The sequence below is a fragment of the Azolla caroliniana genome, unplaced genomic scaffold (genome assembly GCF_043228905.1).
Source record: "Azolla caroliniana isolate FFs.n. ecotype wild unplaced genomic scaffold, voAzoCaro1.0.p SCAF_8, whole genome shotgun sequence".
Classification (NCBI taxonomy): domain Eukaryota; kingdom Viridiplantae; phylum Streptophyta; class Polypodiopsida; order Salviniales; family Salviniaceae; genus Azolla; species Azolla caroliniana.
Genome location: NW_028230443.1, coordinates 15,753,648 through 15,775,170, shown reverse-complemented (window position 1 = coordinate 15,775,170; position 21,523 = coordinate 15,753,648). Strand labels below are relative to the sequence as shown.

Genomic DNA, 21,523 nt, shown 5'->3' with positions numbered 1-21,523 from the left:
GTAGGGAACGGTCTTTTGATGTCGGATCCCCTTACTGGACAGGTATTGTTTGAAGGCTCTTGAGGTGTACTCACCTCCGCAGTATACGCGGGAGAGACAGAGAGAGAGTGATAGAGAGAAAAACACAATAACTATATTCCACAAAAGATCTCGATTCACTACTCTATACATATGTGTGTTCCATGAACACTTTTATACAAGTCCTCGAAGGACTGACCGAAGTACTGACTGTACTTCAATGCTCTTTAAGAGCTCCTACACTAACTCCCAAATATATTCCTCACGGAATATCTTTCCTAACGGCCTCCCGATTTACGCACTCGGCCTAACCGATCGGTCCCAACCGATCCGGTCCTTGGCTTCTTCAGCCGATCCGGCCGATGTTGAGCTTGTCTCTCAACAAGGATACATTTTTCAATTTATGGGAGGTGCGATATCTTGGAGATCTCATCTCCAAAAATGTACTGCCCTGTCCACTATAGAAGCGGAGTATGTTGGAGCTAGCGAAGCATTGAAGGAAACCATATGGCTGTCCAGATTAGCGTGTGACATGGGCATATCTAAACTTGTACCCATACTGTTTTGTGATAGTCAGAATGCCATTGCATTGGCTAAAAACCCAGTATACCATGCAAAGACCAAGCACATTGGAGTGAGATATCACTTCATTCGAGAATGCATTGCTGCTTGCTACATCAGTCTTGAGAAAGTTGTCTCTCAAGAAAATGCCGCAGATGCATTGACCAAAGCTCTACCGCATGATGCGCTAAAGCATTTTTGCCACTTGATGGGAATTACTTAGGTCATGAGGTTACACATTGTTTTTGTATATTGTGTAACATACTCATCAAGTAGGATGTGTAGGTCTTGTTCAATTGTCCCATCAGCTTTGCTAATCCCTTGTTTGGCCTTTCGTGGGAGATTGATAGTGAGAAAAAGGCCAAAAAGGTAATTTCTCACTATTAGTGCATAGGTATAAAACTCAATAGAAATGAGGGTTTCGGTGTGCCCCCAAAAAGTTGTGTTTGTATTTTTCTATTTCTCTGTGTGCCGTCTTCTGTGTGTGTTGTTCGACATTTCTCTGCAGGTAAAAACAACAGCTCGTCCACCTCCATCATTCCTCTCCAACAGTTAATGTAGTGCCTTGTGCCGATTTGGGCTTCCTTTCTCGATTGGTAGCCAAGCTTTGTTTTTCCCTCGAATGATGGTAATGATGGTAATGATGGTATAGTGATTAAGCTAACAGTGAGGTTCCAAGGTATGTAGTATTGAGGAGGCTTCTCCTATGATCAATGACAAGACTGCCTTTTGTTGATGCAGTGTCCTTGTGTCACTTTGAGCTTCCTTCCTCAATCAATAGCCAAGCTTTCTTTCTTCGCTTGAACTCCCAACACCCTACGACAATTCGATGATGGTGACCAAAACTCAAAACAAGAAAAGAAGACTATGAAGGAGAGATGTTCCAACTCCACTCTCACCAACCCTAAGACCAATTGAAATAAGAAGAAGAAACCCTAAATCAAAAAATAAAGACCTATTGAGTTCTTTTTTTTTTGTGTACTCATCTTTTCCTTTTTGGAAGTTATCCATTTTTTAGTAGGATCTCTTTTTCCTCCCCCGATTATTAGGGTTTGGGTATTATTCCCTCTACTTCCTTTAGGGTTTCTTTGCGTTGAGTAGAAGAGTGGATATTGGACCACTTCTTGTAAATCTCTTGGTTGGGTTTAGGGTTGCTAGGTTTGACCAAAGGAGAGCAAGAGGCGGAAATCAGAAGCTCGAGAAGTGTAACGAGCATGACCATATAATATCCCGTGGTAAGTTATCCTCGTGTGTAGAATACTACGGTACAACTTACCATGGGATATTACGGGCACGACCATATAATATCCCACATTTTAGGGAAAATCTTTAAAATTTTGAAAATTTTAAATTTTAAATTTGAATTTTGACCTAAGTTGAAAACCGAAACCGAACCACAAAACCGTGGTTGTAGCGGTTTAATGGTTTAACGGTTTGGATTTTTACTGAATCGTTCGGTTTAAATGGTTTCAGTTTAACAGTTTCATGGTTCGGTTCAGGTTTCAAAATTTTTAAATAGTTTGGTTTCAAACCGGTTCGGTTTGGACACTCTCAAACCGGACCAAACCGTCACCGATTGTTACACAGACACAAAAACTGACAATGTATAACCAAGAAATATTTCTCTATTAAGTCTTGTTGATACAATGAACACGCTCCCTTTATATAGGAAAGCAATAGTAGTTACAATGCCATCCGACACAACGTTTTGAATCTAAAAGTTACAATGTCATCATACAGACATACCGTTTTGGATCCTCTCTATTTTACATTAAATCTATTATACATATTTCGGCAATATATAATTCAACTTTACATAATTCCACAATATATAATTATTTCGGTCTTCGACCCTTTCATACTTCTTTCTGACCATCGGCCCTTTCGACCTTTGGCTTCAACTATAAACCCCTAAGGGTAACAATTATGTGACTACGTTTGCCTAATCCAACCTTCCCTAATGCTCTCTCTTGTTTAGGACGCCTTGGTCTACTACATGTTTGAATTAGAAACAATGGAGGAAATCACTATAGAAGTGAGCAACATCAAACTAACCATTGTCATGTCGTGGCATGTGCATAACAAGAGGAAACAATGAAGGAAGTTAGTTTGATGCTCAATAAAAAATGATTGGTAAAAATGTTACTAAAACAAAAGTTTTAAGTTCAAGACTTACTTGAAAGAAAATGAAAAAAAACACATGATAACTAGGATGATGAAAGGTCTCCGAAAACTAGGTGCCCATGTACAATGAGAAAAACAAACTCCAAGTTTAGAAAAGCGGGAAAACACCCAAACTAATGTAAAAGAGGTTGTGATGGTGTGATTTTTGCCCTTTCTTCTTCAGATTTTATTTCATTGAAGGGATTTTTACGCTAGAAATGAAAACTGGACTTTGTTGCGAGATGAGATATTCTCTTGATTGATTGAAGGATAGAAAGGATTGTCAAAGCTTACATACCCTCGGCCTTCAATCCCATTCAATCCATTCATTTTGTCTAGGCCACCCAAAACCAAAGCTTATTTGTTATTGTAAGGATTATATGTAATTACCTTCCTATCTAACTAGGTGGTTTCCTCATTACGAAGAGCCAACTAATTTTAAGTAGCTTGCTGACCAAGTGAAGTTGTAGCTTGCTAACCATTGCTATTTTAAAAGGTGGGTGATGACGTGAGATCGTACCTCCAACACCCACCATAACTTCATTGAAGTTGGTTTGACCCTTTACACATGAGTATCATACTTGCCTTATGAGTCTATTAGGATATTAACTACTCTAAGTTTGAAGTGGTTGATTTCCTTACTGATATTACAATGTTATTTAGAAGAACAACACATGATGATATAACATAACCAAGCTTGAAAAGGTGTCTTGAGATAGAAAGCCCAACCATTGGCATTGTGTGTGAATACATCCTTAGGTTTGAACCGAACCTAACCGTGAAACCACGGCTTAACGGTTTAAATGGTTCGGTTCTCTTTCAACAATTAGAAACTGCGGTTTAAACTATTTAACAGTTTTATTATTATTATTAAAGCAATCTTTTCATTTTCAAGCCTTATTCTCACATTTTAGGAAAATCTTTAAAATTTTGAGAACTTCAAATTAAAAATAATGAAAATTTTAAAATTTTAAAATTTGAATCTTGACCTAAGTTTAAAAAACGAAACCGAACCATGAAACTGCGGTTTTAACAGTTTAATGGTTTCAATTTTTTAAGATGGTTCAGTTTAACAATTTCGTGGTTCGGTTCAAGTTTGAAAATGTTTAAACAGTTCGGTTTTGACACTCTTGAACCAAACCGAACTGTTGTTGATTGTTACTTGGTGGGACCACTTGTGTGCATTGAAGACCACCTCCCTTAACAAACTTTAAGAATGCAGCCTCCCTTTTCATATGTAGAAGTATTCAATCTAAAGAGAATAACACTTGTCACCCATCCACTCTCCATCATGACAAGAAGTGAGAAGGTAGTTACAAAATAGTGAGAAGGTAAAACTATATAAATCAAGTTCCTTTGTATAAAGTGTTCGTTGGTAGTTGATTAATTTTGAGTTGCACCTTATTGTAATTCCCCCCCATTTGTAAATAGAAGCTCTTAATATTTGGTACTTTGGTAAAGTTCTTGAACATGTGGAGTCGCTACTCACTTTCACATGTATTATGTGAATGTAATAATTTTGGTCTCATAGGTCATATTTGACCTCAACGGACGATAATAGAATCCTCTCTCTCTCTCTCCCCTCTCTCCCCCCCCCCCCCCAAACACACATACTAAGAAACATCTATTATTCCATTACGTATATACGTTGATTCTTCATAGAGCAATATTCTCTAGTTCTTCACAATCTTTACTCTAATTGTAAGTGAGGTATATCAATGTATCTTTAAACCACCTCCATTTTATTTATTGGTGTACGTATCATTATGTTTTTACAATGGTTATAAGCTTGGTCGCACAATGTGTATTGACTTTACCCCAATTGCATCACGTAAGATGTTAGCCAAGGTCATTTCCCTTATGTTTCATGTCATCATATGTCTTAGTAATTTGAACTGACCATGAATCCTTGCAAACAATGATTTATGACTTGGGGTGGTGTCCATATAACTATTGGCATGTAAACACAATGGATTTTTAAACACCCGTTGAAGTTTCCTCGCCACTCATGCAAACTCCCTATAAGCAAATTTATCTTCATTGATTATATTATCTTACTCAAAGAGTTAATTAGCACCTTTACTTTCATTGACGTGTTGCAAATGATCCCAAAAGAAAGCTGAAATATGTTGACGAATCCTTGATGCCTAAGTTCAATACGTTGGCGCATTTGTGGGCGAAAATATTTTATATGTGATAATTGACCATGAATTAAGTAGACTATTAATTCAAAATGACTAATCAAAGGAACACATTAAAGTTCCTCGAAGAGATTTATTGAATATGAAGCTAGAACTAAAATGCATATACAATTCATGCAAAAATATTTTTGTTAAAGAAATACCATTATATAATGTCATTACACTAATAATTAACTGACATTCCTAAAATATGCCTTCTTTACAAGATTACATCCTAAACCTAATGAATGGTAAAAAAGAGGACATGAAGAGAGCAAAATTAATGAAAGATATAAACCATTACATGGATGATGATAGAACAAGAGTTTTGAATGGGAAGGAAAAATCCATCAATTAATAGTAATATAGGGAGGACAATAACATTGAAATGATAACAACATAGGAGTTAACTAAGATATTCAAAACCAGAATCCTTAGTGACCATTAAAGAGAGGTAACTTACAAGTGAAAGAAGTCAAGAAATTCATGAAGGATAGAAGTAAGTTGAGAGAACCATAAGACTCGCTCCTCTGGAAGTTCGAAGAAATCATAATGGAGGGCAAGAAAGGCAAAGATAAATATACAATATCATGATATGATCTAGTAACAACATGATAAAATTGTTCGTAGATGTTCAAACTAGAAAATGAAATAAAGATCCCTCACACAAGTTTAACTAAATAGGAAAAAACTTGAAATAGAGATTTCGGATTTTTAGTACGAAAAAATAGATGCAACACGTAATAACACACTAAGGCCACTGTTAGTCCGACTCACATTGATATGGACTAAATGCATGAGTGGATGCAAGGCAACATTTTGTTAGGAAAATTTGTTGAAGCCAAATGTAATCATCAACATCGAGTACACTTCTCGTTCATTAACACATTCAGTTGTTAGTTTCATATCACCATAATACCAATGTCATCCAGAAGATAGGCTTTTAGAAATTCATTTCAATCCATGACCCATGGGTTGAAAACAATTAAAAAAGAAACTTGTAATATATACATCAAGTAGATGACAACAAAGTTGGACACTTTAGATTTTAAAATGTTTTGTATGTGACAATTAGTCATGCATTAAGGTCGGCATGAATTCCGAGATTGGTCGATTGAAACAAACACAAATAAATAAAAGGAAAGCATCTACATTTTTATTGGAGAACTTGAAATGAAATTTCGAGTATAATCTAAATGTAAATTTGATCATGTGGAGGAGAGTCGTTCTAAAAAATGTAGTCATACTTTTAGTTTGAGATCATTACACTGACATTTAACTAACATTATCCTCGCAGAACATATGGCTTTTGAACCCAGAGGGTTTGAGAATAGATGGGAATTGAGTACACTTCACACATGAATCGACAACAATGGGGGAGTCAGCCCTACATCGGATAACCCCCCCCCCCCCAACCCCTCTGAAAGACCAACTTTTTTTGGAATGAAATCATGTTAAATGCAAGGTTGTTCAAGAAACATGTGTTCGAGAGAAGCATAGATACTCTCCCCTAATGATGTGCGTAAAAATACAAACAAAACACAACTTACTCATCACAAGAAATGTTGCAAATACACCTACACTCATACATACATACATACATACATACATACATAAGCATGCATGCATACATATTACACACATATATAAGCTAGCATCCGTACATGTATAAGCATGCATACATACATATACATACATACACACACACATATGTATAAGCATACATACATACATACAAATATATTTAGCTTTAAAAAAAAAGCACACATATATATACACACTTATATATATATATATATATATATATATATATATATGAAAGAGAGGGTAGTGAAGTGAAGAAGAAAGGAAACTATGGCAACCTCATCACCCTCACTACATTATCATCACCTTCATATCCTCCTCCTCATAGCATCCACCTTAATATGTCTAACAACACAAACAAGCATTACAGCTTCCTCGGCAGCCGGCACCGGCAGTGCGGCATTGCCGACGTATGTCTTTGCATTCGGCGACTCCAACACGGACACGGGGAACAGCCCGATCTCGGACCCATCGGACGACGGCGACGTGTTACAGTACCCGTTCGGCATGACATGGCCGGGGCGGGGTGCGGGCCGGCGTTGTGACGGCCGGCTGGTCATCGACTGGCTATGCCTCCTCGCATTCGGGGGATCCCTCCTACCCCCTCATCTCGGCACCGGGTCCGGGTCCGGGTCCGGTGGGTCCGGGCCCTCGGGCCAGAATTACGCGGTCTCGGGGTCGGCCGCACTCGACCCGCGTGCGCTCGAGGAAGTCGCGGGCCTCACCTCCTCCACCCCGGACTCACTAGATGTCCAAGCCGGGTGGTTCGAGGCCGGGGCGGTGTACGGCATCGAGCGCGTCGGGACCTCCCTCATCTTCTTCGGGGAGAATGGCGGTAATGACCTCCACTTTGCGCTCCGGGATGGCCGGCCCGACGAATTCATCCGCGAGCGCTTGTTACCCTCGGTCATCGCCGCGATGACCGCCCAGCTCGATCGCATCCTGTCCGTCGATCTCGGATCGGCCCCCATCACCCGGGTTGTGATCCAAGGCCAATTCCCGATAGGCTGCTTGCCTTCTTATGTGATCGGGAGACGGGCCGAGCGCAACTCGGCCCCATCCGATTTCGATGACTTGGGTTGCGTCGTGTCCGTGAATGCCATAAGTGACCTCCAGAACCAGCTCATCCAGTCCGCGATCATCCCGGCCATCTCGGCCCGGCACCCGTCCGTCTCCATCGTCTTCCTCGATAGCTCGGCCGCGTTCCGATACATCCTCGCCCACGCGCCCGAATTTGGGTTCTATAACCTCATAGACACTTATTGCTATGATGCCACAGGTCGGACCCATTGTTGGGACCCTTGGACATACATTGGTTGGGATGGTGTTCACATGACCGATGCCGTGAATAGAGTTCTCGTAGACCTCTTCCTTCATGGGGTCGAGAACTCGAATGTGTCCTTTTCCCACCCTTTCCCGAGCTTCCTAACGAGTTTCGCAAACTCGGTGTAAAGCATCTAGTACATCCGCAATAGGTAAGCTCTAATATTATATTAACCTTTTCCTCCGGGCTTCCAAGGTGCTGGTCTTCTTGCAAACTCGGATACAAGCATCCCCATTCCTATAGGTTAGTCAAGTTTATAGAAACACATGTTACATCATGATCATCATATGACACAAGTAACAACAAATTATTCACATTTGTTACATTTCTCATTTAATTTCTAAATCTTTATTTTTGGAATTATTTTTTGGCTATTGGACATCTCCAAAAATTGTTGACAAGTTGAGTGTCACAATAGCATTATATTATAGCTAACGACATCATTTAATATTTGTATTGATCCAAATAGCAATGTTAAGTATATTTACTTTGCATGTTTTTGCAAGACTTTTGTATCATTGGAAATGTCAAAGTATGGCATCAATCAGATCAACGTTGAGGGACGCAATTTCAATTATTTCAATTTCATCAAGGAAATGTTTTCTCAATAATGCAATGATTCTATTTTCCATTTCTCTTGTGAAAATTAGGAAGACTTGGGCATTGATGTAGGAAATGGCGCTCTAAAGTTTACATTTTCATGCACCAAACATATGTTCATCATATTTAACAATAGACAATTCAAAGATGGTACTAGATAGTAGATATGTTCATCATGTTTAATAATATACAATTCAAAGGTTGTACGAGAATATGATTTGTTTATAATTGGGGGGTATGTATTATACATGAAAATGCAAAAAAGTCGGGTTTTATATAGTCAAATTATGCATCCACTGGGAGCCAAACCCATGTCTATTGCAACATGCGACACACGTGAAGGTACAAAAAGTATCCACCAGGGGTCAAACCCATCTATTGTTTGGAAGGTAGTTAACCTAACCGTTGTACATCAAATGTAAATAAACAAAACAAAACAAAACTTAGAATGTAGTAAAAAATAACTCAGGATGTGTCGACATGAAACTAATTCGTGCATACTCTTGAATCTTAACACACCATATCGTTGTTAACACACAATCCAGACCACCAAAAAGCCTTTTTAAACTGTTGATCAAGAGGTGTCAACATGAGATGAACCCATATTATGCATTCTGTACACATCCACACGATCAAGGTCATTTGAATCAAAACACTATAATTCCAAACTAACTAGCATCTACAATACGCTTGTCTTCGTTCTTTCTTGCATGATTGCCAAAGCTTTTAATGGAATTGGGCAAGGGTGTTGTAGAATCGACGCTCCGATTTACCTTCACCACTCGGCCACAACCGAGGAAACACACGAATCGTTGTTACAGAGAATGGGAAATACAGAGAAAGACACGATAACACAGGGATTAACGTGGAAAACCCTATACGGGAAAAACCACGGGAGTGCCAGACTCCAAACCAAAACTATGCACAGAGAAGTATACAATGGCGAGCTGCAAGGCGACGACCTTGAGCTCGCTATCCTCGCCACAGGCGGCGGTATTACACAGAGGCGTCGACCTCTTCCTCCCTCACGCTCTATCTCTCTCTCGGCTGCTCTCTCTTCACTCCTCTTGAGTGGAAAAACAGAAAAATGAGTAGCGACACAAACTGTTTGCCCTAAGTCATATTTATACGCATATGACTTTCGGGCTATTTACAAATATAGCCTCAAAGGGCCCTTGGCAAACATATTCACAAATATGTCCCCGCATCCGGATCTCTCTCCGGGTACATTCGTCATCCGGCTCCGTAGCCGGGTCTTCATCATCCGGCTCCGTAGCCGGGTCTTCGTCATCCGGCTCCGTAGCCGGGTCTTCATCATCTGGTTCCGTAACCGGGTCTTCATCATCCGGTTCCGTAACCGGGGTCTTCATCATCCGGTTCCGTAACCGGGTCTTCATCCTGATTCCCGGACATCTGACTATCCCATCCGGAGGGACCGTAATCCCAACAAACTCCCCCTTCACTTCGGCATGGGATGTCTTTCCAGTCCGACCCTCTTCCGGCACGCTTCCAGCTTGTCGGGTGTGAGCACTTTGGTCAGCATATCTGACCCGTTCTCGTCCGTGTGGATCTTCGTCAGCACGAACTCCTTGTCTTCTATCCTTTCCCGGATCCAGTGATATCTTCGCTGGATGTGCTTCGTTCGGGAGTGATAGGCCGCGTTCTTCGCAAGGTGGATGGCACTCTGACTGTCGCAGTAGAGTCGGTACTCCTCCTGCCGGATACCGAGCTCTCTAATGAAGTCCTTCATCCATATTATTTCCTTGTCGGCTTCGACAGCCGCCATGTACTCCGCCTCCGTGGTTGACAACGCAACCGTCTTCTGCAGCCTCGACTGCCACGAAACAGCTCCCCCTGCATACGTCATCACATACCCTGATGTGGACCGGCTGGTATCTGCATCAGCCGACATATCCGAATCGGTAACTCCATCGAGTTCAGGCTTACCGGAGCCGAATCGGAGGCACACGTTTGTCGTGCCCTTCAGGTATCGGAGTATCCACTTGACCGCGTTCCAGTGCTCCTTGTCGGGATTGCTCATGTACCGGCTCACCACTCCGACTGCATATCCTATGTCCGGTCTTGTACACACCATTGCGTACATCAAGCTTCCGACGGCAGAGGCATATGGTACTTTCATCATGTCCTCCTTCTCAGCCTTTGTCTTGGGGCTTTGCTTGCTGGACAACTTGCAGTTTGCCGGGAGGGTTGACCCGACCGGTCTTGCTTCCGACATGTTGAACCGGTGAAGCACCTTTGTCACGTACTTCTCCTGTGACAGCCAGAACTGCTTCTTCTTCCGGTCCCGGATGATGTGCATCCCTAGTATTTGCCTCGCCGGACCCAGGTCCTTCATTGAGAAGGTTCGGTGAAGTGCTTTCTTCAGCATCCGTATCTTGCCCTGGTCCCGTCCGACGATCAACATGTCGTCCACGTACAGGAGGAGTATTAGAGAGTCTCCTCCTTCGAACTTCTTCACAAACACGCAGTGATCGGACTGCGTTTTGTGGTACCCTTCGTCGGTCATGAAGGAGTCGAACTTCCGGTACCATTGCCGGGGAGCCTGCTTCAGACCGTAGAGGCTCTTCTTCAACCAGCATACCAGGTGCTCCTTCCCTTTCTTCTCGAATCCTTCCGGTTGCTGCATGTAGATCTCTTCTTCGAGGTCACCGTGAAGGAATGCCGTCTTCACGTCCATCTGTTCTACCTCGAGGTCCATGCTTGCCGCTATGCTCAGCACCGTCCGGATGGAGGTCATCTTCACTACCGGGGCAAATATCTCGTCGAAGTCGACGCCCTTCTTCTGCTGGAACCCCTTCACCACGATCCTGGCTTTGTATCTCGGGGGGTTTCCGGCATCTCCCGGTTTCAGCTTGAAAACCCACTTGTTTCGAAGTGCCTGCTTTCCTTTCGGCAACTCCACAAGTTCATATGTGTGGTTCTCATGCAGGGAATCCATCTCCTCCTGCATGGCACTTAACCACCTGCGGCTATGGGTGTCAAGCTTTGCTTCTTCAAAACTCTCCGGCTCCCCCTCGTCGGTTAGCAGCACGTGCTCTGGTTCCGGAAATCTCCGGGGGGCCCTTCTCTCTCTTAGAGGGTATCTCCGTTCCGGAGCTTCGGTAACCGGTTCTTCCGATTCTTCTTCATCCGAATCCATTTCGGGATCGGGGCCGGTTCCGGTATCATTTTCATCTTCTTCGGCCGGTTCTGTTTCTTCACCGTCTTCGGCCGGATCTTCGAGTGTTAACCGGTCCCTTGCCGGTCGGGACTGCTCCTCGTAGAGTTGATTCTCACCGGTCGACTTGGAGCTCTTCATCTTCTTCTCCGACTCCCAGTCGGCGAGTGTCTTGTCCTCCATGAAGATGATATCTCGACTCCTGAATATCTTCTTGTCGACCGGGTCCCATACTCGGTAGCCGAACTTGTCGTCGCCGTAACCGAGGAATATGCGTGGCCGGGTCTTTGGATCTAACTTTCCTCTCCGGTCCTTCGCCACATGCACGTATGCGAGACACCCGAACACCTTCAGATGCCGGTAGGACACTTCCTTACCGGTCCACACTCTCTGCGGCGTGTCTCCGTCCAAAGGTACTGAGGGTGATCTGTTTATCACGTATGTCGCCGTCGACATTGCCTCAGCCCAAAACCCCTTGGGTAATTTCGCATGCGCCAGCATACTCCGGACCCTCTCCATTATGGTCCGGTTCATCCTCTCGGCCAGCCCGTTCAGTTCCGGCGTCTTCGGCACTGTAAACTCGAGCCGGATTCCCTTCGAGCGACAGTACTCCGCGAACTGCCCCCGGTATTCCCCTCCGTTATCCGCTCGTATCACTTTCAGCTTCTTGCCAGATTCTCTTTCCACTCTCGCGTGGAGTTCTTTGAAGACGGACAATACTTGGTCCTTTGTCTTCAACGGTGCCGTCCACAGCTTCCGGCTATGGTCATCTATGAATGTTACGAAGTACTGGGCTCCGCCATGTGACTTCGTTTCTATCTGACACACATCAGTGTGCACCAGCTCCAATGGTGCGCTACGTCTCGTCGGTGGCCTTGAGTGGAAGGAGGTTCGGTTCTGCTTACCGGCCAGGCAATCGGTGCACTTCTCCAGGTGCACATGCTTCACTGGAATGAGGTTGTCTTCTGCAAGCCTCTTCATCCCCTTCTCACTCATGTGGCACAGTCTCTTGTGCCACAGCTCACCGGCAGTGTCTGCTGCCACGTTCAACTCTTCCGGACACAACCGGGCATTCATAAGGTACAGCGTGTTGACTTTCCGGGCCCGAGCCACTATCAGGCTCCCCTTGCTGAACTTCATTACGCCGTTCCGGATGCTACCTGTGTAGCCTTCATCGTCTAGCCTCCCGGCCGAAATCAGGTTCAATCGAACCTCCGGAACGTGTCGAACATCCTTCAGCAGCATCTTGCATCCGGTTGATGTCATCAGCCACACGTCTCCTATGCCGGCAATCCGGCACGTACCTTCATTTCCCATCTGGACACAGCCGTGCTCACCGGCTGTGTAGGATGAGAAGTATTTCTTCTCCGGAGTCAGGTGGAACGACGCTCCGGAATCGACCACCCAGGTCATCTCTTCACCGGCAAGGTTCAGCTCTGTCTCTTCGGTAATGAGCATTATCTCTTCTTCACTTGCCGCGAGTGCCGTCGTTCCTTTCCGGTCCTGCCCTCGCCGATCCGGACCTCTCCGGTCCGTGGCTCCCCGGTATGCACCGTTTCGCTCCGGTGACTTCTTCGAATCGGTGTCGTCGGCTCCGTTGTCTTTTCGGTAATGCCGACAATTCTTCCGGAAGTGCCCCGGCTTCCCACAGTGGAAGCATGTGGGCCTTCCTCTTGATTGCGACCGGGTCCCCGACTTCTCCCGTCTTTGCGGACTCCGGTTCCATTGTCTTCCCCGTTCCGATTCGGTAAGCAGCGCCTTCGAGTCAGAGGCCGGTTCTTTATCTCTCCGACGCGCTTCTTCATTTAGAATACTTGTCTTTACCGTTTGTAGAGACAAGTTATCTTCGGTGCAGGAGGTGCTGAGAGTCACCACCAAGTTCTCCCAGCTTTCCGGCAATGTACACATCAATATGATGGCTTGCATTGCATCCTCCAACGGGAACTTGATCGCCACAAGCTGGTTCACGAATCCCATGAACGTGCTTACGTGTTCCACCATACTCTCGCCGTCCCGGTACTTGAGATTCACTATCTTCCTCATCAGGGAAGTCCGGTTCAACGCATTCTTCCTCTCGTAGAGGCCCGACAGCTTCTTCCACATCTCATATGCGTTGGTGTCGTTCGCCACATGTTGCAGAACACTCACGTCGACGTATTGCCGAATGGTTGCAACGGCTTTCCGGTTCAGAAGCCTCCATTCCGTCTCAAGTACCCCCTTCGGTATTTCCGACCTGTCAATCGGTTCGTACAGGTCCCGAACAATCAGAAGATCCTCCATCTTGATCTTCCAGTCGGCGTAATTCTGCGCATTCAGCACAATCATCCCCGGCTGCCCGCTGCCGCCGGCTTCCATTTTCTGCAGCAACTCGCTCTGATACCACTTTGTTGTAGAATCGACGCTCCGATTCACCTTCACCACTCGGCCACAACCGAGGAAACACACGAATCGTTGTTACAGAGAATGGGAAATACAGAGAAAGACACGATAACACAGGGATTAACGTGGAAAACCCTATACGGGAAAAACCACGGGAGTGCCAGACTCCAAACCAAAACTATGCACAGAGAAGTATACAATGGCGAGCTGCAAGGCGACGACCTTGAGCTCGCTATCCTCGCCACAGGCGGCGGTATTACACAGAGGCGTCGACCTCTTCCTCCCTCACGCTCTATCTCTCTCTCGGCTGCTCTCTCTTCACTCCTCTTGAGTTGAAAAACAGAAAAATGAGTAGCGACACAAACTGTTTGCCCTAAGTCATATTTATACGCATATGACTTTCGGGCTATTTACAAATATAGCCTCAAAGGGCCCTTGGCAAACATATTCACAAATATGTCCCCGCATCCGGATCTCTCTCCGGGTACATTCGTCATCCGGCTCCGTAGCCGGGTCTTCATCATCCGGCTCCGTAGCCGGGTCTTCGTCATCCGGCTCCGTAGTCGGGTCTTCATCATCCGGTTCCGTAACCGGGTCTTCATCATCCGGTTCCGTAACCGGGGTCTTCATCATCCGGTTCCGTAACTGGGTCTTCATCCCGATTCCCGGACATCTGACTATCCCATCCGGAGGGACCGTAATCCCAACACGCTTGTCTTCGTTCTTTCTTGCATGATTGCCAAAGCTTTTAATGGAATTGGGCAAGGGTACCATAACTTTCTTAATAGTTTGAGAATTAAGTTCATTCACCACATCACATTTTATATACATGTTCATAAATTAAGTAGCAAGCAAAATATCTTCTAGTAAATGCTTTCTTATGTAATTGACGAGTGTGTGTATTTTTTCATTTCTATAGGAACCATTATGCGCTACCACAAGAATCCAAATAAAGGCTATCTATCCATCGAGGGAATATCCTTGGTCCACCTCTACTAAGATTGGTTTATTTCACACTAATACCATCTCATACTAAAACTCTTGGTAGCTTTCACAGTGTTATATATGTTTGAATAAACTTCGCAGTACAAGTTCTTTCTTAGACATTTTCATGGAGAGTATAGCTATTTGATTATGTAGATTCTTGATTTGGGTGGTAAATACTCTCGTTGAAAATTATTTTCTTTACAACATTGTGAAGGAGAAGTTTGTGGGGTTTTTGAAAGTAACAACGGAACATTTGTTGCTAATGAAGTTCAGAAAACAAGCACAATGCCTTTTTTTCCCCGAGACCTTTTGAGATGCAAACAAAGCAAAATAGTGCGGGGGCACGAGACATGCATTGAGAGTCTTCAAGATGGAAGTAGAGGTTGTTACTTATATATTTCCTCAGTGCAATTCTCATTAAAAAAGCACACATCTATAAGGGTACGCTCATCGCTCATCGGGTAATTTCTCCTACCAATAGAGTACTCGCTTGCCTTGTATTTATATAACGGGAAGAACCATCTAGAATTCCTCTTCCTCCATTTGGGATATGATACATGTAACTAGCATCAGCATGAACCATGAAAACTACTGCTACACTAGTCTTACATTATATTGGAGTCTTATAAGTAGATAGCTATAACAAAAATTTGTGAAGGGCTTTTAAATCAAGTGGGGTGAGAGAGGCTCGAACTCTCGACCTCAGGATACCTCAGGAGCTATGAGACCTACGCGCTAGCCAACTGCGCCACCACCCCCTGATGATGAGAGACCCCCTTTTCTATTAAATTAAACATAGTTTCTAAACAAAGAGCCTTTTTCTACTCAAACACATTTCTTAACTCTTGTTACTTTGATGATCAGTACCTACATAATGCTCATATTCATTGAGAATATCAACTTGATGAAGTTTTAAAACCAAGCAAGCATCCTTCTGTGATCCTTGGGCGCACATATAAGCATCTTTTTCTGTAGTATCCACGCTTTAAGATCACAAGATTTTATAACAACTCAATGTTGCGTATATTGTGATACATATATATGATTAGACACACACCCAATTCTCATTATAGCTCCTAGATACCACAACAAGTATCAACACAAGACACATAACCTCCGATCCCAAACAATTCATATGATGCATTACAATAAAACCAATTAAAAATGTGTAGGGCCTCATCCACCCTACTACGATCCCAAACAATTCATATGATGCATTACAATAAAACCAATTAAAAATGTGTAGGGCCTCATCCACCCTACTATAAGCGTGGTTATTTCGTGTTGTGCCATACAAAAGCCTAGACATTTTGTATTTTTCATGTTTATGGCGACAATCCTAGGGCAAAATGTCAAGCCGTTCTCTACTTCAACATTTTTCTCAAAGTTCCCAAAATGCTACTTCGTACTTCATTGAAGTAATGCTCATTAAACTACTTAACTTTCAATAAAATTGGATACAATTTGCAAAACAAATGAGTATTTACCATAAATCTAATGACGATTACATTTGCCACTAATTACATTGAATTAACTTTGATAATTCATTTAAGACCCTGAAGTAATTAGTGTTCCAATTTATGTAAACTAATGCGGCATTTCAATCATTTGCCCTTTTTGGGGTTGCAGGAATTATAGGATACTAAATTGGCATGTTGGGAATTATAAAGCAGAGATGCATTTTCCTTGATGTTCTCCTCTTACAACCAAATCGCCAATCTTGGCATTTTCTAAACCTTAGGTGGCTTTCAGACTTTAGGTCTAGGGTTTAGGATCTCAAAAGGATTATGAATTGGTCAAATAAAAAAACAGAATCTGGAAAGAGTATCCGATAAAACAAAATAGAAAACATCGCAAGACTGTTAGATACTTCTACCGGTGTAATGCATATCCGTCGCAGACCTTGAAATTCGTGTGTCCGTTGTAAGCACCAAAATCACCTATGCCTCATCGCAAAGAGTCAAGAAATGTTTACTCTACAACCGTCTATGATGAGGTAAGATTGTGGTAGGAAATGGATGGGAAAACACCCTAAGATACATAACCAATCGAAATAACTCAAGTTTCATCGTATTCTGACTCCCATAAACACGAAATATCTCACTAGCTGTTGGGTCATGGCTCACCCAAGCTTGATCCTTGCCAGACTCAATCCCATCCCATTGATTGTATCCAATCCAGTGGTCATTTCAACTCAACATACTGGCTCTTTCCATTCTTATTTTCAGGAGACCCATTGCACAACTGCTTAGCAAACAAAGAATATATGCACAGATTGTTACAAGTAACATCATGTTGAACGACTCAATTATGGCAAAACCAAAGAAACCTCACATATTTATGCAAAATTCTGTTACATCTATTTAAGACAACATACATCTGAGGTATCTACTCCAAGTACTCATAAGAAATGTTCCAGAGCATGGAGCATGAAAATTATACAAGAAACCTTGCAATCAACACATCAAAAGTTCATTTATCCATGATCTCCTTGATATTATAAAGCCATACCAAAGAGATCTGGCTTACAGGGATCATTCCAAAATGGACACCAGATCAACTTAGTGAAGTGTGAATCATGTAGGACTATGCTTGCACAAATAAACATCGGTATCATGATGCATAAACATCCACAAACAACCATAATTTTACAACATTGATCAATTTTATATAATAATATGTACACAGACAATAGGGACATGGATATTTCTTGTATGAGTACACAATAAAGAGCCACATCATTACTGATTACCCGGCGAAAGAAATGGCACAGAAACTTCTGACTTGAAAGACAGATTATATTATTGCTCTTTGTAGCTCAGCCTCCCATTTTGAAAGGCTGAAAATGAATCTCTTTTTAGCCACACAATATGCTGGTGAACTATATATATACAATGAAGATTGGGTCTTACCTCTTCACTTATCTACAATGACCCAACTGCAGAAAAAAGAAAACAACTTCTACACTTTGAAAATAAAATACCTTCGATGGATATACTGTTGCATTGTGATGACAATAACAGAATACCATCGATGCTTCTTTTTAAATCCTCTCGTCAAACTCTGTCTCCTGATCAAACAAGATATTGTAAATATTCCATGGAAACAATCTCATACTATGTTCGTTTGAAATAGAATGAACGTATTGATACCTTGTAACATATTGCACAATGACTGCTTCTTTCCATCCATTCTAGAACGCATGCAAGATGAAAACAATGGCCACACTTGGTGGTGAGCTTTGGGTTTTCACAATCATAACCTGGAAATTTCATACACAATGGAAACAGATATTTTAGGATGCTTCCATATTCAAATCAGATCAATTAAACTTGAATACATTCACAATCTCATTCTATAACCTCACCCTCCTCAGTACAACTAAAGGTGTACTCACACAACAGTTAAAAAACGGGAATCTCATGAACTAAATAAATGACTGCGCAAATTTAAGGTTATGAAACCCTTAATAGTGCAGATTTATTGGAGTAACCATTCCAATCTTCACAGGATTTAGCTTATTTTGGCAAATATTCTTTACCGTAAAATTGGATAAAATTCTCTAAAACTTTGGTTATAAACATAGCCAATGTTTCCAAACTCATTAAAACTAGACATTTGGCTACTGGTTCACATTGAATCATTGAAATGACAATTTGTGATTTACTTACCTTCAAGGCAAATTGGGCAAATATCGTCATCATCAACTAATGATGCTAGAGATTCCACTTGGCTATTCCCGTTCAACAATTGAACCCTGCAAAAGTCATTCTCCACTGTAGCCTTCTTTTCATCTCCACTAAAATTGGCTGTGGCCTTAGTGTGGCCAATGGCAAGACCTCCAACCTCTCTACCTCCCATAGTATTTTTGCTGTTTTCCAGGGTGTACAGCACCACACTAGGTGCATCTTTCTCTAGTGGGCAATGCTGTTTATTGATGCATTTACAGTCAATCGATCCATTTGAGCTTCCAGAAGTCGTTCCTTCAATGAGCCCTGAATTAGCTGAGAGCGATAGATTATGTGTTGGAGTGGTTTGATTCTCATGCTCCTCCGATGGTTGAACCAGAGCTTCATACTGCATAAAAAAAGTTACAAACATTTCTATTGATATTAAGAAGAAAGAGATCACACATAGAATAACAAAACTCAGCAGCCTTCAGTTCAGAGACATTCCATTGGTAATAAACATAGTTGGTTTGTAACATGAAATATGTATATATAACTATGCACTCATTATTAGCCCTAATTCTATTTTTTACAGAAACTGTATCCATTGTCTGCGGCACAGCTCTCAAGATTATGGTACTACTAGAAAAGACTTCTCTTCTGCATTAAAACACTTCCTAGTTCAGCTTATCAACCATGTGTGTGTAGAATGAGAGCCCAGTTCATTAGAACCACAAATAGCATTCTCTGTGAAATAAATTTTTGTGCTGATACCATATGGATAATCTTGCTATAAACAAATACCTTCTATACAGCCCACGAATAGCATGCATCCAATGCTTTCCAGGCCATAAATATGACCAATATTCATCACACATATCAACAAAAACAACAAACACACACATCCATATGGGAACAGAGATAGAAAAGGACGATCAATCAATTATGTATATAAATTGCGCAAAAACAGAAAATTGAGAAAGAGGAGGCTGAATGATCCATGCAATGTCTCATATGGATATCATATATAACTGTTCAGAGAAACATGAGGGGCAAGAAAAGACAGTATGATAAATAAATAAAAACAAAGGTGTGTGTGTATATAGTATATACCATGCCACAGCACGAGCGGAAGCAGTGAGCTCTGCATCGATCCTCACTCGAATCAAATTCGTCTCGACGAGGCAAGCAACAAAGCCATCCACCCATTTGATGGATATTAATCCGGACCCCTATCTCTCTTCTTCTTCTTCTTCTTCTTCTTCTTCTTCTTCAATCTCAATCACTATACTAGGAGAATACGGATCTTCTTCAATATAACTTCAATGTATGGAGCTTCACAGAAAGACAGACAGAGAGGGACCCTGAGATCCAAGAAGAGATGTAAAAGAAGAAGAAGAAGAAGAAGAAGAGCCCAACCACAGAACCATGGTCTGTAAGAGAATTAACTTTCGCAGGTTTTCAATGCGTGTGCGTTTTCCATTTTCTTTGCGTTGGTTTGTCTTTGTTCTTGATTCCTACAGCGCTTTCTGTTCCCATTCAGGCTCCAGCTCCTCCTTCTCTTTTTCTTTCTCTGAGGATTAGGGTTAATATTGGAGCTTCTGTATGTTTTCTATTTTGATTCTACAGACACAGACAGAGAGAGAGAGAGAGAGATCTCACACAAAACCTCCTCTCTGCCTCATGGCTTTGTTGTGGGCGGTTTTGGGTTTGAACCAAAAGGCAGAAATAAACAAAACAAGGAAACAGAGTATGTATGTATGTATGTATGTATGTTATGTATGTATGTTATGTATGTATGTATGTATGTATGTTATGTATGTATGTATGTATGTATGTATGTATGTATGTAGTTTGACAATTGCTTTTTGCTTTTCCTTCATTCATTGATCTTGTTTAGAGAGAGAGAGAGAGAGAGAGAGAGAGAGACAGGAGGGGGTCTTTCACATGCTTCCTTCCTTCCTTCACCATCTCTCTCTCTCTCTCTCTCTATGCATATGTATACATACATATATGCTTTGTCGGTCGGTCTGTCTGTCTTGTCATACGAGTTTCCTGTCCATCTGTCGAATCTCTTATCTGTGTATCTATGTTGTAGGAGTCGTGCGCACGTGCATGCGCATGCATATACATATGCTCGTTGGACTGTCTGTCTGTCAATATGAATTTTCCGTCCATATGTCCACTCTCTATTTGTATCTATGTTGTAGTAAGTTTGTGTGTCTGTGTGTGTGTGAGACAGACTATTGTCTCCCTGTCATGGGTTCCTATCCGGTTCTGACAGCATTGTCCGTCGCTCAAATGTTTGTCCGTCTCGTTTTCTGCCCGCTACAAAACTACTTGCAAGAAATCTCGTTTCAAGTACATGCAACCTGTGTTATACCCGTGCTCCTCGCTTGCATTTACCAGAAAACACTTCCCGTCTCCATGCTCCAGGTTATGGGGGAGGAGGGGAGGTTGCCTAATTAAGTCTCACCTTCTTAAGGGATCGCCTCATTACAGACCATGCCCCGATGTTGCTTATATCTCATGTTAATGGTTCGATTCAGACTCCATCGATGGAATGGCATACAAACCCTTAGAAATGTCTCGCAATCCCAAAAAATCCATTCATGTTGCACAACAATGACCATTCTTAAATACAAATCGTCGTCTAGTGGCGAAGGTAGAAAAACTTTACCCTAGAAAGTAAGCACCAATTTTAGTGTGGGACGGTTGTTAACGCAAAGAAAATGTCTTTCATTATTTCCCTACTCCATCTGTGGTCAACACATTAGGAATCTTCCTAAAATAACAAATCTATGTAGATGCTATCTTTGTTGCTCTTCCATTCTGATTTATTGCCCCCCAAATAACTACATTCTCTTTCCTCCCAACATTT

The 21,523-nt window shown here is 42.2% G+C and overlaps 2 protein-coding genes and 1 non-coding gene across 3 annotated transcripts; 1 reads left to right on the top strand and 2 right to left on the bottom strand.

Moving 5' to 3' along the window:
• The first annotated feature begins 6,929 nt into the window (after positions 1-6,929).
• On the top strand, positions 6,930-8,047 carry LOC147861079 (GDSL esterase/lipase At3g48460-like). The gene has a single exon (XM_087323631.1). The coding sequence runs from the start codon at positions 7,014-7,016 to the stop codon at positions 7,956-7,958; it is 945 nt and encodes a 314-aa protein (XP_087179757.1). The 5' UTR covers positions 6,930-7,013; the 3' UTR covers positions 7,959-8,047.
• A 7,600-nt stretch (positions 8,048-15,647) lies between these two features.
• Positions 15,648-15,732, bottom strand: TRNAM-CAU (transfer RNA methionine (anticodon CAU)). Its single transcript is given in 2 exon segments — positions 15,648-15,683; positions 15,695-15,732. It is a non-coding gene; the product is annotated as a tRNA-Met (tRNA).
• A 2,007-nt stretch (positions 15,733-17,739) lies between these two features.
• On the bottom strand, positions 17,740-20,120 carry LOC147861077 (uncharacterized). The gene is made up of 4 exons (XM_087323257.1): positions 19,756-20,120; positions 18,646-19,051; positions 18,127-18,236; positions 17,740-18,044 (listed from the first exon to the last, which is right to left on the bottom strand). The coding sequence occupies exons 1-4, from the start codon at positions 19,849-19,851 to the stop codon at positions 18,018-18,020; spliced, it is 639 nt and encodes a 212-aa protein (XP_087179383.1). The 5' UTR covers positions 19,852-20,120; the 3' UTR covers positions 17,740-18,017.
• Positions 20,121-21,523: the final 1,403 nt, after the last annotated feature.

Bases quoted from the DNA above. Each gene is read 5' to 3' on its own strand.
- LOC147861079 (XM_087323631.1), top strand. From the start codon at position 7,014: ATGACATGGCCGGGGCGGGGTGCGGGCCGGCGTTGTGACGGCCGGCTG.
- LOC147861077 (XM_087323257.1), bottom strand. From the start codon at position 19,851: ATGGGTGGATGGCTTTGTTGCTTGCCTCGTCGAGACGAATTTGATTCG. The intron at 19,052-19,755 runs GTATATACTATA...TTTTTTATGCAG, and splicing joins TCCGCTCGTGCTGTGGCATG to TATGAAGCTCTGGTTCAACC. The intron at 18,237-18,645 runs GTAAGTAAATCA...TGAAATTTCCAG, and splicing joins TTGCCCAATTTGCCTTGAAG to GTTATGATTGTGAAAACCCA.